The following is a 21,724-nucleotide window of genomic DNA, read 5'->3' on the forward strand; positions in this document are numbered from 1 at the left end:
GTTACATGAAATGTACCAATAAAGAGCCTTCGGATTCAGTGCAGAATTTTTCTCGTGCGGGATAAGATTGAAAGAGGGCAAATAATAGTCTGCTTTAATCAGCTACCCAAAACTAGCATTAAGTTTTGCTTTTATTTTTTTTTTGACCCAATCATTAATACATGGTGCTTCGATTCTTAAATTTTGAGGAGTGGATATTGTACTGTATGTACTTTTAGATTAGAGTTTTCTTACTTGGGGGTACACTCGGGCATGCTGTTCTATTTTATTTCTCTTCTTGTTTTTTTTTTTTTTTTTCTAAGTTTTTATAGTTAATGTGTGAAGGATTTAATTTAATGTTGATACTGTTCTTGAAATTATTTATTTTGATTGTTTTTTCTTATCTTGTAGTTTATTTATTTCCTTGTTTCCTTTCCTCACTGCGCTATTTTTCCCTGTTGGAGCCTTCGGGCTTATGGCATCTTGCTTTTCTAACTAGGGTTATAGCCTAGCTTGTAATTATATAAATATCAATTATTATTTAGGTAAAATTTCTAAAAAAAACTTCACATGCTCTGATGGTCAAATAAAAATGGCAGACTTAGATATAATTGAAAAACAATTTTGATATGTCCCAGAATTCCAAAAGTACAAATAGAAGCCCTCGGGGTAATGAACAGTACAAAGCACTCGCTCGATATTGATGCTCAATGTTGCAAGAGTGAGCAATTACTGTACGTACTTTGCGTATATTACGAAAACAGCTATTGACGCTCGATGTTGCAAGAGGGAGCAATTACCGTACGTACTTTGCGTACATTACGCAAACAGCTATTGACGCTCGATGTTGCAAGAGGGAGCAATTACCGTACGTACTTTGCGTACATTACGCAAACAGCTATTGACGCTCGATGTTGCAAGAGGGAGCAATTACCGTACGTACTTTGCGTACATTACGTAAACAGCTATTTCAATGTTGCAAGAGGGAGCAATTACCGTACGTACTTTGCGTACATTACGCAAACAGCTATTGACGCTCGATGTTGCAAGAGGGAGCAATTACCGTACGTACTTTGCGTACATTACGTAAACAGCTATTTCAATGTTGCAAGAGGGAGCAATTACCGTACGTACTTTGCGTACATTACGCAAACAGCTATTGACGCTCGATGTTGCAAGAGGGAGCAATTACCGTACGTACTTTGCGTACATTACGCAAACAGCTATCTTAAACTAATGTCACATTGGCATGGAAATATTTCAGACAAATGTTGAATATACATAAAATTTGGATTTCAGCAAACATTAACAGCTACATGTACAGCGCGGTACATAAATTGTACGATACAATGATACTCTGCATTACTACATCAAGAATAAAAGGTATTTAATATGGCTGAAGACAGATCTACATTAAGGAATTTAAAATGAAGCTGACAAAATAAGGAATCTTCATACAGTAATTCCATCAACAATGTAAGATGACTCAGTATTGCTAGAAAATTACGACAATTTTCCAATAACAAATAATTTTGCTTAAATTATTAATTTTCATTCTAACTTAACATACTGTATAACAGTAAATTCCATTTCAGTATGATTGTGGCTATGATTAGTTAAGTCATACTAAACTCAAGGCTATTTTCTCTATTGGCTTACAATTTAATTCAACTGCTGCTCAGAGGGGGATTTGGAAAAATCATTGGGGGATTTTGAAAAATCATTGGGGGATTTAGAAAAATCATTGGGGGATTTTGAGAAATCATTGGGAGATTTTGAAAAATCATTAGGAGATTTTGAAAAATCATTGGGGGATTTTGAAAAATCATTTGGAGATTTTGAAAAATCATTAGGAGATTTTGGAAAATCATTGGGGGATTTTGTGAACTGTTCTGGGAGAAGAGACTTGTTAGCATATTGCTCTGGAGATCTATAATGTTCAGATGGACTTTTTAGAAAGTGCTCCGAGGAGGAGAGGGACTTAGCGTAATGATCTGCATTGATCGGCTTGTTGAAATTATCCCCGTGAACTTTTCTGTACTGTTCGCTTGCGAGGCTCCTGAAATATTCCTCCATGGCATTAACCTTCGGAAACTGGTCTGCTAAGGGAACCTTTCCGTACTGTTCTGATGAGTGGGACTTTTGAAAATGTTCGTTGAAGGGCGACTTGGGGCCCTCCCCTGCCGGGGAAGGCTTTGTACTGTTTTCCGCCGGAGCGGACTTGTTTCCGGGTTGATGTCCGACAGAGATGCCAGTCCTGCTGTAGTGTTGCAGCATCACTTCCCCAGCGTGTGTGACAATGTGCTTGTTGAGCAGGTATCTCGTCAGGAACTTTTCCTCGCACACGTTACAAGAATAGGGCTTCTCCCCAGTGTGGCTAATTGAATGTTTCGTTAGGAAATACTTGTTTACGAATGTCTCATGACAAATACTACAGGAAAACGGTTTTTCGCCCGTGTGAGTGCGAAGGTGACTGACCAAACTGATCTTGTGCAGGAAGGTTTTCTCGCACATATCGCAAGCGAAGGGCTTTTCGTCTGCAGGCGTCTTTACCCTCGTCACTCCGCTCACATTTTTTGGCGGGAAGCTCATCTTTGGCATGAATGATGATGGATGTGAGTACAATTACTATTTGTAAACTTTAAAATACAAACTTGAATTAAAGGTACTGTCTTAGAAACTAAGAACCATATACAAAATTCCTACAGTCAGGATGCTGAGAGACACAGCATTCAATTGTTTGTATACAGTATACTGTATTTCCACAAGAACAAAAAACCTACATCAAGGATATTTTCTATCCTCCTTCATAACACTAAGTATCACATGCCAGAACAATAGACACATCAGGTTTAAATTACAGCTGCTTTCATGAAAACCTGCCTTAAGATTCCACACATCAAGAAAAAAAAAAAGAAGAAATACCCAATCTCACAGAGATATCTTCTAAAACAACCAACTCCAGACAATAAGATGGACGATCGATAAGTTTCCGGAGCTTTACGGACAACGGGCGCCAACGGGGTCTCGACAACTTACCGAACCTCGTTCTGCAACGTGGCCCAAATGCTCAAAGTTCAAGGATCTGCGGACAGCACAGTAATGACCGCACGGAGATTGGAGCCAGGGTTAACCGGTGGACCTGACAGAAAAACAAGTCATGTATAAGCATCTTATTTCCAAATGCTTGTGCTGAGAAACTCTTTCAGGCAAGTGAATAGCACCTAACTACTTCATCCATAATAACCACAGTTTTTAGCCATCCTGTGAATGGCATTCCGTATTAAATAAAAAAAAGTTTTACTGGCATTTAAATATTTTCAGGTTCTTTAAATGTCTCAAAACTTATTTGAAGAAGAATCAAGAATTATCCTTGAACATATTAATATTCCCAAATATCTAACTGTTATAGTACTACAACTATGAAAATCAATAAATACAATACAATATTCAAAAACAATTTCAGTTTCATAAATACAAACCTCTTTTTTCTAACACTAGTTTGTTGGCCACAGCACAAACATCTACCAGAGATGGAAAATCATTCCTTGAGAGATGTAATTATTATCATTATTACTAGTTAAGCTACAACCCTACTTGGAAAAGCTAGATGCTATAAGCCCAAGGGCTCCAACATAGAAATATAGCTTAGTGAGGATAGGAAATAAGGAAATAAATAAATATGACAAATTCGTAGACAGTTTTTGGGCTCAAGCCATGTCGTCCTGATGGAAGGTTCCTATAGGTAGCTTTTTTAAGGGATATTTGGCTACAGTGATATTCCCAGAGAATTGACCTTTAGGTCTCCAGAACTCTAACTCCTGGCGCGAATATCCTTAAAATTTCTCTTAAGGATATCGCATAAAATCAGGGGACGTATATCTTGATACGACACATAGCAATCTTCACCCCGAATAGCGTTTTCGTTTCGAGGAGGAAGAGTGGCAAAAATAGAAAGGGAGCTGTTATCAAGGTTACCCTTCCTCCCGTACTACTACAAGTATCTAGATGGTGCTGAATCAAAGATGGTGCTCATGCCTATTTTTGTAGCGATTTCGCACGGTGGTGTTCCCTGTTGATCTAACGTTTTGATCGCTTTTATGAGAATTTATTATGCAATCTCCAGCTTCTTTTGCCTCTGGAAAGTTGAGTATTTATTCTTTACAGTGTATAATTTTTAGCTCCTGCTTCACAGTGAAAACAGAGTAATTTATTGTCTTAAGGAGCTAGGCCTGTCAACGGAGGCGCCATGGGCGCTGTCGTTCGTTATGCAGGTGTTATTTAGTTAGCAGAACGACTTTCCCGGTTGTAATAGCATTAACAAATTATGAAAGCTATTTAGGTACAATCATACTAGAAAAGATATATATTTTATGCATAATTTTCTCTTCCTTTTGTTGATTGTATACGTTAAGAGTTTTGGAAATTTAGGTAATTGAGATCTCGTCTCGTGCTAGGCTACCTAGCCTATGCGCTGTAGTATACTTTCAGACATGATCCCTGTTTACCCTTGGGTATCGTTTTATTAATTCAACAGGAGATAGTACATCTCCTAGAATTATATAACTCAATACTTGTCTCCTGTGGAGATTTAAGGGTACAGTAATCCCTCCTTCCCTCTGAGTGCCGCTGTAGGCGACAACCCTATCTGGTCTTGCTATAGAGTAGTTTACTCCAGCTTGACTAGGCCAGGGTTTTCTGTCTCCCACCTTTGCCGGTGAGATCCCGGCTTTGGTTTTCGAAAGAACCTCAGAGTATTCAGTCTTCCTGCCGGCGGCAGAGCAGCAGGGCGAGTAATCACTCCCCTGCTGGCTTACAGCTGCCGGCATAGGAGGCTAAGCCTCCCTAGACCGCACCTGAAGTGGAAGTATGTTGCCGCCACTTCTCCCCTGCGGTCTAGAAGACTAGTCCTGTGTCGGCAGACCCTAGGCTGAAGAATAGTATTCTTCTGCCGCCTAGGATGTCGCCGATACTGAAACATTGTTTCTCTCTTGTGTGGAGGTGGCGGCAATCCTGCCGCCGCCTTCTACACTTGATAGATTTGGCAGACCCTAGGCTGAAGAATAGATATTCTTCTGTCGCCTAGGATGGCGCCGATACTGAAACATTGTTTCACTCTTGTGTGGAAGTGGCGGCAATCCTGCCGCCTTCTTCTACACTTGATACAGGACCCTTTTCCCTTCCCCTCTGAGTCCTTTAGCGATGAATTAGCCATCGTAATCCTGTGGCCGTTGTCCTGCAATCCCACTGCTTGCTGGGTAGGTTGCGGTGCCGGCCGGGCTCCTATATAAGCAGCTGTTTAGTCACTCAGTCTTTCCCTCATGGACACACGGCTCCGGGAAGGTTGTGCCGGCTATGACGGCTGCCAGTGGGAGACCCTTCTGCTGCGGAAGGTTCTTCAGTCCTCACTTGGACTGCCATCCACATTCCTGAACCTGGCAATGCCGGCAACGGATCTTGCGGCTGGATGGAAGCCTGAATGATACATTCTCCCCTTCCATTTGAACCCTCATTCTGGAGGAGGGCAGTAAGGTTATATACTTACGACCTCATTTATTGTAAACATACATTTTAATAAGGCAGCCCTTCACTCTTGCTTTTTCTCTCTCTGTCAGCTAGTGCCGCCAGGTACTAACCCAGCCGGCAGCATGTCGGCTGGGCCGGTGCCGTCAGGTACTTACTCGGTCGGCGGCATGCCGGCTGGATCAGTACCCCCGGGTACTACCCAGCCAGCGACATGCCGGCCGGCCTGTGCCGCCAGGTGCTAGCCCTGCCAGCAACATGCCGGCTGAACTACAGTATATGCCTATAAAGTAGCTAGTATATTTCCAGTATAGTATATACTGCAGATAGAAAACTATTGTATATATATACAGTAGTTATTTTCCAACATACCTTGTGTATCCTTGTACAGTCTTTTGCCGAGACCAATCCTATATTGAAAGAGTATAATTCCTTCAATGGAAATCAGTTAATACTTACTCCACAATAATAAATAATTAAGAAGGGTCAGTGGCAGTGTACACTTTTTCGATCCCTAGAGGTTAGAACCCTACTCTTTTGAGTTGCCCTGATAAAGGAAACTCTATATCCTTAATATTGGGGGGAGGTCACAGCAATTGACTGGAAGGGATACACAAGTATGTGTCTTTCTCAATTTCTTTCTAGCTTACTATCCTAAGCTATAATGGTTAAAATATTTGCATTTCTGTTTATCATGCGAGATAAACAATCACATACTCATTTAATTTTCCTTTTTTTACAGGAGGAACCCCAGATGAAATGCGATGCGATCTTCTGCAACCATAGGAGTAGGAACTTCTAGTCACAAAGTGTGCAGGTCCCATACCCCCTGCACCATCATTACCGAATTCCTGCAATATTGGGACCCCCAAGTCTGCAATATCTGGCGGACCTTGGTGATCGAAAGTTTCGACGACCCCAAGTCAACGGAGTCGAGGGATGCGGCACGTGAAAAGCGGCGCACGTGGGTAAGAGGGTTCCAGAGGAACTCTCCGGGACCATACCTACCTAACGATAGGATGCGTAGCTTGCTGTTACAGAAAGCAGGTAGTGAAGTTGTTATGCCCCAAGCACAACTCAGACCTCCCTGCGTCCAGATTGCCACAGAGACAGATGTCAGGGAGGCGTTGCAAAGTATGGTCATCCACCAGGAGGTAAGGATGTCGGAAGTGTCTATGGACATTGAAAAGGATCTATTAAAAGTATGATGCCGAGGAGGAGTCTACTCTACCTCTGGAAGAAGATGATGATGTCGAGTCGAAGTTCCTTCCGTCTGTGCCGGCACCGGAGCCGTTGCCCTCAACATCTTCAGCTTCTACCCCTCCATTGGACAACATGAGCCAGGTACTGGCCCATCTTACGGCTTTAATGGAGAACATTCGCAAACGAGGCGAAGCAAGGGAAGCGAGAAAGAGATCCATGAAGCTCCACTTATCGACTCCTGAGGGTCATACAAGCGACCCAGAGTCCAAGACCTCCCACCCTGCTCCAAAACCAATCCCTGGAGGTATGCGGAGTTTATGCCAATTACGAACGGCAAACTCTACATCTCAGAGAAGATGGGAGCTGTCCCCTTAGACGACATCCAGTTTTGGCCAAGCTTTAACGCTTACCCTGATTGCTTCATTCGACTGAAGCATGAAACAATGCCAAAAGAGGAGACGGTACCGAAAGAGGTCATGGTTTTCGACCACGATAAGGCACAGGCTCTCTTGTCAAGTAGCCTGAGAAAGGCAGGCTATTCGGTTTCGAAAGTGTCCGCCTTGAGCAAGAAACACCTTAACTTTCTTGCTCCTGCTTCAATAGCCTTCCCCTTTACGTTGAAGGCATTTAAATCTGTTGCCAAGGCAGTGGAGGCAGGCAAACCATGCCCTGCACTAAAGAAGTGCAGGCCTCTGACGTTAGCCTTGCCCATGCAGGAGAAGGAATGGAAGGAAGTCCACCTAACTTTCTCAGTAGGGAAACTGGACCCAGACATAGCTGGACGACAGTTTAGTGAGAATCTCCCTAAACTTTCTGACTTTCTCTTGTGCAAGGAACAAGAGACGAATGAGAGACTTGCGGCATCTTTATCCCTACAAAACTGTGTAGAGATGTGTGCAGGCCGACGAAGTACCCCAGACATGCTCATGGTCCTGGCCAAAATGCACATGGCCACCCTAGTAAAGGACCTGTATGCTTTCTTGAAGGCAAGGACAGCCTGTAGGTAGTAGGTAGTAGGTTGGCCAGGGCACCAGCCACCCGTTGAGATACTACCGCTAGAGAGTTATGGGGTCTTTTAACTGGCCAGACAGTACTACATTGGATCCTCCTCTCTGGTTACGGTTCATTTTCCCTTTGCCTACATACACACTGAATAGTCTGGCATATTCTTTACATATTCTCCTCTATCCTCATACACCTGACAACACAGATTACCAAACAATTCTTCATCACCCAAGGGGTTATTGCACTGTAATTGTTCAGTGCCACTTTCCTCTTGGTAAGGGTAGAAGAGACTCTTTAGCTATGGTAAGCAGCTCTTCTAGGAGAAGGACACTCCAAAATCAAACCACTGTTCTCTAGTTTTGGGTAGTGCCATAGCCTCTGTACCATGGCCTTTCACTGTCTTGGGTTAGAGTTCTCTTGCTTGAGGGTACACTCGAGCACACTCTCCTATCTTATTTCTCTTCCTTTAGTTTTGTTAAAGTTTTTATAGTTTATATAGGAGATATTTATTGTTGTTACTCTTCTTAGAATATTTTATTTTCCTTTTTTCCTTTCCTCACTGAGCTATTTTCCCTGTTGGAGCCCCAGGGCTTATAGCATACTGCTTTTCCAACTAGGGTTGTAGCTTAGTAAGTAATAATAATAATAATAATAATAGAGAGTTAGTGTTCGCTGCTGCAACAGTGAAACATGAACCCAGGAAGCTGATATCTTCTAACATCTGGGGTAAAGACCTCTTCCCAAACGAAGTAGTCAAAGAGGTAGTCAAGAAAGCCATCACAGAGAATAGGAACCTTCTCCAGAAGTGGGGCATCTCTTCAAAGAGGAAGTCTTCCCCGGATGCGGGTCCCAAACCTAAAAGGAAGACGAAGAAGTCTAGACTTTCTCCCCTCGGTCTGCTCAACAACATCCCACAGTTACTATGACTGCGGTGCCCCAAGTGGTGGCCCAAAGACAGACCATCTTCCAAGTGGGGCCTCAACAGCGGGTTACCCAGTCACCAGCATTCAACCCCGGGTTTGAGAGGCAGACCACTACCTTTCGGTTGAAAGGTAAAGGATCCAGACGGGGCTCCTCTAGTCATTCCTCAAGAGGTAGGGGAGGACGCGGTCGAAGAGGTAAACCTTCCGGTCAATTGAAGCAAGGAGATGCTTCCGGTAGGAGGGAGGCTCCAACATTTTCAGGATCGTTGGACCTTCGATCCTTGGGACCACGGCCTAATCAAGATTGGACTAGGATGGAATCAGAACAAGTCTCCACCATCATTTCCTCAATTCTTCCAACACTCCACCCCCGCATTAGAAGAATATACCCTAGAGCTCTTGAGCATACAGGTGATAAGGAAAGCAAAGTCCATCAAATTCCAGGGAAAGCTGTTTTGTGTTCCCAAGAAGGACTCAGACAAATTCAGAGTCATTCTGGACTTGTCGTCACTCAACAAGTTCATAAAAAACAGCAAGTTCAGAATGTTAATCCTTCAACACATAAGGACCCTGTTACAGAAAGGGGCGTTCACAGTCTCGATAGACCTGAGAGATGTCTAATGGCACCTTCTAGTCAGTTGCCCCCTCTCCTCCTACCTAGGATTCAAGTTACAGAAGATAGAGTATGTTCTCAGAACCATACCCTTCGGACTAAAATTAGCCCCAAGGATCTTCACGAAACTTGCAGACGCAGTCGTTCAACAACTACGCCTAGGTGTTCAGGTAGCAGCGTACCTGGACGACTGGCTGGTGTGGGCAGCATCCGATACGGCTTGTCTGCAAGCATCCAAGAAAGTGATCCAGTTCCTGGAACATCTTGGATTCAAGATCAACTTCAAGAAGTCTCGACTCTCTCCAGCTCAAGAGTTTCAATGGATGGGAATCCATTGGAACCTGAGGTCACACCGCCTCTCCATTCCCTCAGGGAAGAGGAGGGAGATTGCAGGGTCTGTCAAGAGACTACTGAAATCCGACAGGATATCAAGACGCCAACAGGAATGAGTACTGGGCTCTCTCCAGTTTGCAGCAGTAACAGACCCAGTGCTAAGAGTGCAGCTGAAAGATGCGTCAGGAGTCTGGAGAAGATACGCATCAAACTCTCGAAGGGATTTAAAAAGACCGATACCAACCTTACTATGATCACTTCTCAAGCCGTGGTCGAAGGCAAAGAGCCTAACGAGGACCGTACCCTTGCAACCACCTCCACCATTGGTGACCATCCACACGGTTGCCTCGACGGAAGGATGGGGAGGTCACTCCCATCAAAGGAAAGTCCAAGGGACTTGGTCATCTCTGTTCAAGGTCTTTCACATCAATATTTTGGAGGCCATGGCAGTCCTCTTGACGTTGGAAAAACTCTCCCCTCGCAGATCAGACCATATCCGGCTGATCTTGGACAGCGAAGTGATAGTGTGATGTCTGAGCCGACAAGGCTCGAGATCGTCCCATATCAACAATGTGATATTAGCCATCCTTTGTCTAGTGAGATGGCACCCACCAGCAGTTAACTTACAAAGGTTCTGCAATGTGACAGCGGCCACTCTATCCAGGCCCAAGCCGACAGAGTCCGAAAGGTCCCCAGACGCAGACCCATTCTCCTCCATCTTGGAACAAGTCCCGAAACTGCAAATCGACCTCTTCGCGACGAGCGACATCAAGAAACTACTTCGATATGTAGCCCCATATGAGGACCCTCTAGAGGAGACAACACATGCCATATCCCCAGGTTGGAGCGAATGGACCCGGATTTTCCTGTTCCTTCCATCCAATCTCCTGCTGAAGGTCCTCAACAAGCTGAGATCCTTCCAGGGAACAGCAGCTCTAGTGGCCCCCAGGTGGCCTAAGAGCAGCTGGTTCCCTCTAGTGATGGAACTGAGACTGAGGCCGGCCCTTTCACCGAGCCCAGCACTGTCTCAACGGGTTCAAAAGTCGACTGTCTTTGCTTCATCACAGAGAACCCAAAACCTTCATCTCATGATTTTCTCGCCTTAGCAGTTAAGAAAAGATTTGGGATCTCAAAAGGCAGTATACTGTAGACTTCTTAGAAGAATACAAGTCTAAGTCAACTAGAAGACAATATGAATCACCTTGGAAAAAGTGGGTTGCTTTCATTAAAGCAAAAGGACCGAAAGAAATTTCAATAGACTTCTGTCTGTCCTTCTTTATCCACTTTCATGAACAAGGTCTGGCAACCAACACAATAACTACGTGCAAGTCAGCCCTGACTAGACCTCTTCTATACTCCTTTCAAGTGGACCTGACGAACGAAATCTTTTAATAAGATCCTGAAGGTATGCGCTAGACTTAGCCCTGCAGCTCCTCCGAAGCCCATTTCATGGTCCTTGGACAAGGTCCTACATTATGCTTCATCTGTGAACAATGAAGATTGTTCTCTCAAGGCTCTAATCCAGAAGGTTGTTTTTCTGTTTGCTATAGCCTCAGGGGCTAGAGTTAGCGAAATAGTAGCCCTATCAAGAAATGAGGGCCACATTCGTTCACAGAAGTGGGAGAACTGAATCTTCTTCCTGATCAAACCTTTCTCGCCAAAAACGAACTACCCACCAAGAGATGGGGTCCCTGGAGAATCTGCCCTCTGAAGGAAGATGTCTCTCTGTGTCCAGTAGTGTGTCTAAAGGTTTATCTTCGTAGAACTTCAGACTTCAGAGGAGGACAGCTCTTCGAAGGAGAAACTTCAGGATCAAACTTATCCCTAAAACAACTGAGGGCGAAGCTCACCTATTTCATTCGCAGAGCGGATCCTGACAGTACACAAGCAGGTCATGATCCAAGAAAAATTGCTTTATCACTAAACTTTTTTCAGCAAATGGACTTTGAGAGTCTTCGCTCATATACTGGATGGAAATCATCCAGAGTGTTTTACAAACACTACGCAAAGCAAGTCCACGAACTGAAGCCTTATGTGGTGGCGGCATGTAGTGTATTAAAATCTGTCGTCTAGTGCTGCGATGAACAGTTAATTGATTGGTACTGTACTATCGATTAGGGTGAAAAGGTGTTGACACTTATAGTGTGATACCTCTTAAGTGGGTGTCACCATGGTGACACTAAGACTGTTCAAAATCTCAGGTGTGGAATTATACAGATAACACTTGTGCCGTGTGTACATAGTACACAGTGTTGATAGTATGCAACATTTACAGAAAATTATAGAACATTTTATCAAAAATTTTCAAATTTAGAGTGGCACTCATCATTTCTTCCCTTTCAGGGAGAAAAATATTTTCTGTATACGTTGTACGTATAATTCCCTTAACACGTTACACTCGTTATTTCATTTAGTCCTTTATTCTAAATAAACGTCCATTAGAGTGTAATTGCGTCTTATTTCACCCTGCAATTAGCACAATAAATATGGCAGGGTTCTCTTACTTGTTCAACTAAGTAAACCTCATATGATTGCAAGCTTACAAACAATGGATATACAGTGATACCTCTGCATACGATCTTAATTCGTTCCAGAAACTGCTTCGTGTATTAAAACGATCGTATGTTGGAGCAAATATTCCCATAAGAATACACGGTAATTTGTTTAATTCGTTCATCAGCCTAAAACCCATAATAACTCCTTAATAATTGGCTAAACATAATTACACATAACGATAATACAATATAACACATAAATATCTAAAAAAAGAATAATGATAAAGAAATAATAAATAAAAAAAGGGGTTTTTATGTAACACTTTACCTTAGCGACAGGCCAGCGCAGGTGTAGGGACTGCTACGCAGGAGGAGATGAAAGATCAGCGAGGAGGCAGGGACGGCGACTCCGTACGATAAAGTGTATGATAACTTACACTAACTTACAATACGTGAACTTTAACTTAACTTAGCTTATTTTTTTTTTTTTCATTTTTATAACTTTATATTTTTTTTTTACATTTTTTTCTTTTCTTATTTTTAATTTTCATCACTTTCACTCGATTCGGTCTTTCTTTTCTTTGCTTCACTTTTTTTCTTTTAATAATGATCACTAGACCGTTTTAGTAGAGATTTTTTAAAGAAACTATCGGGTGAAAGTTGCTTGGTCCAGCTTTTGATAATTTTTCTAAAATGAGTTAAACAAACATCATCGAACTGCGCAACTACACGGCAAACCTGAAGTTTCTGTGGGCGATGCTTGTCGATGAAATCAACCATGTGTTGATGATATGCCAACATCTGTCTTATTTCCGCCGTACCTAAGATGTGCTCTACCTCCTCGGTCTCCTCCGACTCACTCAACTGCGCTTGGAACTCATCATGCTGCATGGCTTGCAGCTCCTCGAGTTCCTCGGTGGTGAGCTCTTCATGATGCTCATCGATGAGTTCGGTGATGTCATTTTCATCAACCTCCAGACCCATGGACTTGCCAAGGGATACAATCTCTTCGACGTCTTCCTCGGCGGCAACCACAGGTTCATTCTCGGGGCCAAAACCTTCGAAATCTCTGGGAGCAACAGCATCAGGCCAAAGCTTCTTCCAAGCTGAATTCAGGGTCCGACGAGTTACTCCCTCCCAAGCCTGATCTATGATCTTTAAGCAGTGCGCGATATTAAAGTGGCTCCTCCAAAATTCACGCAAAGTTAAGTTGGTGCTTTGCGTGACATTAAAGCACTGCTTGAATAAGTGCTTGGTGTACAGCTTCTTAAAATTAGAGATGACTTGCTGGTCCATGGGCTGGAGGATAGGGGTGGTATTCGGTGGAAGATACAACACTGATGAATTTGTATTCGTCGATGATATCATCTTCGAGTCCGGGGGGGGGGGGGGTGCATTGACCAAACACAGCAAGCACTTCAAAGGCAAATTCCTCTCCTGAAGGTACTTCTTGACAGCAGGGCCGAAAACTACGTTTTCCCATTCCACAAAGATATGCCTAGTAACCCAAGCCTTAGAATTAGAACACCATAGAACATGTAGCAGGTCTTTATTAATTCTATGTGCTTTAAATGCCCTAGGGTTTTCAGAATGGTAAACTAATAAAGGCTTAATTTTGCAGTCCCAGCTGGCGTTGGCACAAAGCGCAAGAGTCATCCGATCCTTCACTGGCTTATGTCCAGGCATTTTCTTCTCTTCGGCGGTAATGTACGTTCGACTAGGCATCTTTTTCCAAAACAGACCGGTTTCATCACAGTTCAACACCTGCTGCTCTACGTAGCCTTCCTCCGCCATGATGCTTTCAAACTTTTTAACAAAGTCTTTAGCAGCCTTGGTGTCCGAACTCTAAGCTTCTCCATGCCGAACAACTGAATGAATCCCGGTCCGTTTCCTAAATTTCTCGAACCAACCTCGAGACGCCTTGAGTTCCTTCGTCGTAGGATCGGCTGAACTGTCCCCCGCGTCACCCCCAGAGCCCGCCGCCTTCAAGTCACTGTAGATAGCGCTGGCCTTCTCACAAATGTTCGTTTCAGTGATCGTATCGCCAACAATCTCCTTGTCCTTGATCCATATTAACAAAAGGCGTTCTATCTCTTCAAGGGTAGGGCTACGACATTTGGAAATAATCGTGATCCCCTTTGAAGGTTTCACTGCTTTAATGGCTGTCTTCTGTTTTATGATCATCAAGATCGTAGACATATTCCGGTGGCCATATTGTTTAGCCAGATCGCTAACACGTACACCTCGCTCATGCTTTTCTATTATTTCTTGCTTTAGTTCTAATGAAAGCATTGACTTCTTCCTTTTCTCACCACTACTACTACTTAATGAACCGAAACTAAGCTTTTTAGGACCCATGATTACGAAACACATAAAACAACACGTGAAAAAGGAAGTTAAAAAACACTATTAATATCTGAGCGAATAGAGAACAACCACACGATACGCACGAGATGAGAGGACTGATCAAGGTAACGCTCGATTGGCGTCCCTCCGATGTGCTGCCGTCTAGCGGCGTCAACAACAAACCACGGTTGACACTTTCGAGAAAATTCCACGCGTACGCGTATTGTTTACTTCGTATGTTGGAGCAACACTTCGGGTGTCGAGACAGAAATTTGGTCGAATTTTACTTCGGATGTTGGAAAATTCGTATGTTAGGACATTCATATGTAGAGGTTCCACTGTAGTTGATACTTAGTCGTTCCGACAACATATACAAACCGTGAGACTTTTGTACATGTAGTTGATACTTATGTTTGTTCATACAGTATATGCAAACTTTGAGACCCCTTTTCTACTGTCTAGTATGACTCTTCCCTGCAGGGGGCAGGAAGCACTAACATTGTCCATGATTAGTGATAATTACAGATAACGGTAATGTAATTTGTCTCAATGGTCCGGATGACCATGGAAAAATTGTCCAAAGGTTAAGGCACCTATGAAACTCCACAGATACAGTACTTTCTAGGAATTCTCTGGTAAACTTCCATCAGGACGACATGGCTTAAGCCCAAAAAACGGATTTTGAGCTTAGCGAAAAATCCATTTTTGGGTGAGATAGCCATGTCGTCCTGATGGACCCGCCCTCCTTTTCTATAGAAAAGGCCTTGGCAGGATCCCTCCCGAAATTACTAAATCTGTAGCACCATGCTCAATGCTACAAGGAATGAGCGCCATCTAGATACTTTGTAGTAGTACGGGAGGAAGGGTAACCTTGATAACAGCTCCCTTTCTATTTTTGCCACTCTTCCTCCTCGAAACGAAAACGCTATTCGGGGTGAAGATTGTTATGTGTCATATCAAGATATACGTCCCCTGATATTATGCAATATCCTTAAGAGAAATTTTATGGATATTCGTGCCAGGAGTTAGAATTCTGAAGACCTAAAGGTTAATTCTCTGGGAATATTATTGTAGCCAAATATCCCTTAGAAAGATACCTATGGGAACCTTCCATAAGGACGACATGGCTATCTCACCCATAAATAAATTTTTCGCTTCACTCAAAATCCGTTTTGTATTTTTCCTAACTATACAAACCTTAGCTATTTAATAGGGTATTACTTTTGGCGTAGCTGAAATGACGAGCCATTAATTTCTAACCAGGGTTAACTACCCACACTGCTAGTTAGCGGGGGGTAGGGAGGGTAGCTTGCTACCGCTACCCCTTACACACCTGTGATTGAGCTCACTTTGCTTGGAGGTAGGACTTCAAGGGGGATAAGTCTGGCGGGCAAGTTTAACTTAAACAGCTAAGGTTTGTAGTTAGGAAAAATACAAATTTTCAACGAATTTGTCATTTGTTCCATAACTGGAATACAAACCACTCTATTTAATAGAGGTGACTCACCCATTAGGAAGGGTGGACGTCCCAGCCAATCTGGCTTTTTGGCTTTACCCGGGGGCTCGTTATCTGAATGTGTTAGCACTCAAGGAATAAGGAGTCCCTGCGCCTCGCTAAAACCTTGCTACGCAAGGTTCGCGGCCTAAGCAAGCTGTGTGTGAAGGTATGTAGAAATGTGACTCGTCCTAGAAAGTTATTTCGAAGTTCTTTATATGGAAAACTGTGCACTAGGACTTTTCCAATACCTACTCGTCAGGGTATGGGGACGCAACAGTATTAATCTTAATACTAGGTACACAAGGGAGCATGGTTTACCTGCAGTGGTTTGAGGTCAGCTGTGCAGACAACCCAGGATGCTGTTTTCCACAAGAGAGGGGAGAAAGAAAAGAATAAGGGCCAGTCAAACCTTTTCATTCATGCAGACTAAAACCGGATAACAATGCCCTTAACCTTCTGCTACTTGTCCAATGAGCTTGAGGTTTTAAACCAACTGTTGTGCAGCCACCACAGGACCGATAGAGAACGTATCGAGTCTCCTGTGGGTCACGTCTTGCAGGTAGTGGGATATGAACGTGTGTTGATGTTTCCACACCCCAGCTTGGAGAACCTGAGTCACTGAGTAATTTCTTTTGAAAGCCAGGGATGTAGTTATGCCCCTGACATCATGTGCTCTGGGGCGACGTGACGGAGGAGGGTCTGGATTCAGTGCCAAGTCTTGGTGACCCTCCTCTTAGTCCTTCCTGTGCTGACGAATAGTGCTGGCACATGAGGACGGGCTGCAGCTGTTCTCTTGAGGTACAGCCTCAAGCTCCTTACTGGGCATAGTAAGAGATGGTCTGGGTCATCTGTTACAGTACGGAGACTAGAAATCCGGAAGGAGTCAAATCGATGATCCGCTACTCCCGGGTTCTGAGTCTTAGCAATAAACTCAGGGACGAAGCTGAATGTTACCCCCCGCCATCCCCTTGAATGGGCGAAATCATACGAGAGACCATGAAGTTCGCTGACTCGCTTGGCCGAGGCCAAAGCTAGCAGGAACACAGTCTTCCAAGTTAGGTGGCAATCTAATGCCTGGTGTAATGGTTCATAGGGAGGTCTCTTAAGAGACCTGAGAACTCGAACCACGTTCCATGGGGGAGGTCTCTTAAGAGACCTGAGAACTCGAACCACGTTCCATGGGGGAGGTCTCACTTCCGACTGAGGGCAGGTAAGTTCATAACTCCGTTTGAGTAGAGAAAGTTCTAGCGATGAAGAAATGTCCATTCCTTTCAGCCTGAAAGAGAGGCTTAAGGCTGAGCGATAGCCTTTCACTGCCGAGACTGATATGCGCATTTCTTGACGCAAATCCACGAGGAACTCCGCTATTGCTGGAATAGTGGTATCGAGTGGAGAGAGACCCCTTCCACGACACTAACCACAGAAGACTTTCCACTTTGCCTGGTAGACTGCTGCTGATGACTTCCGCAGGTGTCCAGACATCCTGATCGCAACCTGTTGTGAAAATCCACTCTCACAGAGTAGATGCTGTATAGTCTCCAGGCGTGAAGTCATAGTGAACCTACAGCTTTGGGGAAGATGTTGGCATGTGGTTGTTTGAGAAGATTGTGTTGTGAAGGGAGTTCTCTTGGCAGCTTCGTTAGGAGTTGCAGAAGGTCCAGGAACCATTCTGCGTGATACCATAGTGGAGCTATGAGGGTCATTGAAAGATTGACCGATGTTCTGGTCTTGTTGAGTACCCTCCTCATCAGACAGAACGGGGAAAGGCTTAAATGTCGATGTTGTCCCACCGTCGTTGGAAAGCATCTTGCCAGAGAGCCTTGGGGTCTGGGACTAGGGAACAGTACAGCAGGAGCCTGAAGTTCAGGGCCGTTGCGAAGAGGTCCACAATCGGAGAACCCCACAAAGTCAGGACTTTGTTGGCTACTAGATGATCCAAAGACCACTCGGTACTCACTATCCGGGATGCTCTGCTCAGGTTGTTGGCGAGCACATTCCTTTTGGCCGGAATGAAGCATACCGATAGTGGTATCGAGTGGATTTCGGCCCATCTAAGTATCTCTACTGCTAGATGGGATAGTTGCTGCGAAAAGGTACCTCCTTGTTTGTTAATGTAGGGCACTACTGTGGTGTTGTCGCTCATCACCACCAGTGACTTGTCAGGTACTGTTGGAACTGTTGAAGGGCTAGAAAGACGGCCTTCATCACTAGGAGATTTATGTGGAGGTACTTTTCTGACTCTGACCAGAGGCCTGAGGTGGTGTGGTGCAGCACCTGGGGCCCCCAACCCTTTTTTTGAAGTGTCTGAAAACAGCATCAAATCCGGGGGGAGGACGAGAAAATCCACTCCTTTTCGTAGGTTCTCGTCTGCCACCCACCACTGGAGGTTCGTCAGTTCCGCAGGTCCCATCGGTATCTGGATGTCCGGGGAGTCATAAGCTTGATTCCACCGGAACTTGAGTCACTACTGGAGGGATCTCATCCTGAGGCAACCATTGGGAACTAGACGGGCCAGCGATGAAAGGTGACCGAGGAGACGTAACCACCATTGGGCTGGAAGTTCTTCTCGTCTGAAAAAAGGTCTTGCGACCTTTCTCAGCCTTGCTATCCTGTCGTCTGATGGGAAGGCTTTGTGGAGAGTGGTGTCTATAATCATGCCTAAGTATACCAGTCTTTGAGTGGGAAGCAGGGAAGACTTCTCGAGATTTACTATGATCCCCAGATCTTGGCAAAGTCTCAGAAGTTTGTCTCGGTGTTGAAGAAGGGTTGACACCGAGTCTGCTAGGATTAACCAGTCGTCTAGATAACGGAGGAAACGGATGCCAATCCTATGTGCCCAAGATGATACTAGGGTGAACACTCTGGTGAAGACTTGTGGTGCTGTGGAAAGACCGAAGCACAGCACCTTGAACTGGTATTTTCTGTTGTCCAGGCTGAATCTTAAGTACTTCCTTGAAGACGGATGGACTGGGATCTGGAAGTACGCGTCCTTTAGGTCCAGTGTGCACATGAAGTCTAGCGGTCTTACTGCTAGTCTGACCGTGTCTGCCGTCTCCATGCTGAACGGAATTTGTTTGACAAACTTGTTCAGAGCTGAGAGGTCGATGACTGGTCTCGACTGAAGAAGACTGGGGATCGGTCGAGGACCTCTTGGAGAGCGCCCTTCTTCAACAGGGTCTGGACTTCAGCCCGAAGGGCTTGTCCCCTTGCCGATCCCATGGCAAGGGAGTTCAATGACACTGTATTTGTCGTCAGGGGAGGTAGAGATGTTATGAACGGGACGCGATATCCTAGAATGATCACGGAGATTGTCCAGGAATCGGTCACGAGTTGCTTCCACCTATTTGCGCAACTTTGTAGGCATCCCCCCACTGGTGGAAATGCAGGGGGACTGCCTATCTTAGCGTTTGCGGCCTCGGCTGCTCCCTCTAGGATTTTTGCCTCCCGAGGGAATTTTTGCCTTTCCTTTCTTTGACAGGAAAAGGCTTAGACACCATCGTCTTCGCTGCTGTTGTCGTCATAGTGGTCTTGGCTGGACGGGACTACTGTGGTGCTAGAGGCTAATAGGGCTTGGATGTTAAAGCCCTATGGAGGAGGGAGTCTTGATGTGACTTCCTCCACCTCTCAGTGGCATGTTCTACATCTTTAGGCTTGAATAGAACAGACCCCTCTATGGAAGAATGTCTGAGCCTACTGATCTCGGCGCTAGGGACCTTCTGATGGAATCTCTCAGCTACTGCATCCCGACGTTTCAGGATTTGCCCATAAGTTTGAGACTTGGTGGGCCAGAAACTCGATCGTGCAAGTACCAGAAAGAAAAAAGGTTTCCATAGCTTTCCTGGTACGTTCCTTGGAGAAATCCTCAGAACGTATCAGGATAACTAAGGTCCCCAACCAGATATCGAGCCACGAAGTAGCTTGCATAGCACACTTCGCGACCTTCGCCTGATTGAGGATCTCGGCTGCCGAGAACGAGACATGCTGGTTGGAAAGTCCCTCAAGAGGGACTCCCCTGGTTAGCTATTCCAGCGAGTGAAGTGGAAAAGCTAAACAAGGCTCCTCTAGGATCTCGAAGTACCTCCTTTGCTGTACAAGAGGAGGTGGGAGGAGCTTGTTGGTGGTACCGGAACGGTTGGAGGAGGGCATCTCGGAGAGCTGCTGGGAGATCTTGTCCCTGGTATTATTTACCCCTTGAGACCAGAGCAGGGCTGCACGAGTCTTAGAGGGCTTCTGAGTACCAAAGACGCGATCTAAGACCATGTCTTTGCCCTCTCGAGGGGGGATCTCTGGGTCGGAAAACACGTTGAGAGCCTTCATTAGAGTCAGAACTTGCCAAAACGCATGTTCTGACTTGCTGGTCTCCTCCTGTTGTAGGATTTGCAGCGAAGTCTCCTTCTATCCCTGAAGGCTCTTCTTGGGGAGAATCGCGGACATTTCCCGAGTGGTTAGCTGGCTCCATCCTAGCCCTAGTGGAGGACTTAAGCAATGTTTTGTAGTCTTTGGATTCCTTCCTGGGAAGGATGTAAGACTCCAACATTGATGAGGGTGGCATGTTCCTTCCAATCCCTGACTGTGAGGAACTCTCGGCACAAAGAGAGGTTTCCTCCATTGGTGCAATGGGGGAAAGTCTCTCTTCGCGTGATTCCCATGGAGATGGGAGATCTTCGTCTGAAGGGGAAGGAGAGGCAGTCCAAGGAATAGGAGGAACTTGCCTCGAAGGTCTGCGTGGAGTCAGCTTCGTCCTCGGGGAAGTGACCGGGTTCAGAACTCCCCTTTTCCTCTTCAGTGGGGTAGAGGACGCCATGGTTCTGTGTCCTAAATCAGAGAGGAGAAGCTTGAAAGCCTGAGTTACGGCTCTGATCAGGGCACCCAACCAGGGCTGTCGGCTGACAGACGCACTGTCAGAAATACCCCTTGAAGGGAAAGAGACTGAAGGATCCCTGGGAGGATTAACTGGAATAGGTGGATTCGCCTGTGGTAGCTTTGGGAACCTGAACCCCTCTGGAAGTTTCCATTCTCTCACAAGGCGTGGTGGTATGCGCTTGCGGGGAGGGGATGGCGACCTTGCCGGACGTCGTTCCTTGTGATGTGCAGGCTCGCGCGCGGGAGAATATCGACACTGGCGCGAGGGAGAATAATGGCGCTCGCGCAAGGGAGAATATTGGGGCTCGCGCGTGGGGGACTGATTGCGGAGAGTGTTCGCGCGGCCACGCAGTAGAATCATGATGGGCGCGCGGGAGAATGTTGGCGCGCATCCCTAGGAGAGGGTTGGCGAGCGTGCGCATGGCACGAGCGTATATCCTTGTGGATGCGTGCAGGAGTAGGCTGGCGCATTGGTAAGGGATGGCACGTGGGTGAAGGCAGCATGGCTGACTCATCTGCAAGCCTGCTAACAGGAGAAAGTTGGCGAGCAGGTTTTACCTGGCACGTAGGATGGCGCGCAGGAGAGTACAATGTAGGGCGCATATGAGCACATGCAGGAGAATGTTGGCGCGCGAGAGTGCTGTTGCGCTGTTGCGCAGGAGAACGTTGGCACGCAAGTGAGCGCTGGCGCGTAGGAGATCGCTGGCGTGTAAGCGCAGGGTGCGTGGGTGCAATGTGCGCAGGGCGCGCAGGAGATCGTTGGCGCATGTGCCCATGAGGGCGCGCATGGCCCACGGTGGAGTTATGCTCTTGCTGGCGCATGTGCGCATGTTGGTGCTTAAGCACTTGAAAATGCCCTGTGTTAGGGCGAGTAGGATGATCAGCGTGTTGTGGTGATGGGGCCTGTCGAGCTACTGATGAGCGCTGGTCAGGTTTCGTGGGT

The 21,724-nt window shown here is 45.5% G+C and overlaps 1 protein-coding gene across 6 annotated transcripts in view; it reads right to left on the reverse strand.

Annotated features, from left to right (window-relative positions):
* The window catches only part of LOC137635306 (gastrula zinc finger protein XlCGF57.1-like), an 81,037-nt gene that overhangs the window by 33,146 nt on the left and 26,167 nt on the right, over window positions 1–21,724 (reverse strand). For 3 of the 6 annotated variants that reach the window (XM_068367775.1, XM_068367774.1, XM_068367773.1), the window contains exon 2: window positions 3,019–3,121. The exons of 2 other annotated variants lie outside the window; for them this stretch is intronic. Coding sequence is in view for 1 of the 4 variants with exons in the window: in XM_068367772.1 (XP_068223873.1) it covers window positions 1,642–2,580 (939 nt within the window). In the remaining 3 variants the exon portion in view is untranslated. Of the gene's footprint in view, window positions 1–1,084; window positions 3,122–21,724 lie in introns of those variants that run through there. One more of the 6 variants, XM_068367772.1, reaches the window with a different exon arrangement.

Source organism: Palaemon carinicauda, unplaced genomic scaffold (genome assembly GCF_036898095.1).
Source record: "Palaemon carinicauda isolate YSFRI2023 unplaced genomic scaffold, ASM3689809v2 scaffold112, whole genome shotgun sequence".
Lineage (NCBI taxonomy): Eukaryota > Metazoa > Arthropoda > Malacostraca > Decapoda > Palaemonidae > Palaemon > Palaemon carinicauda.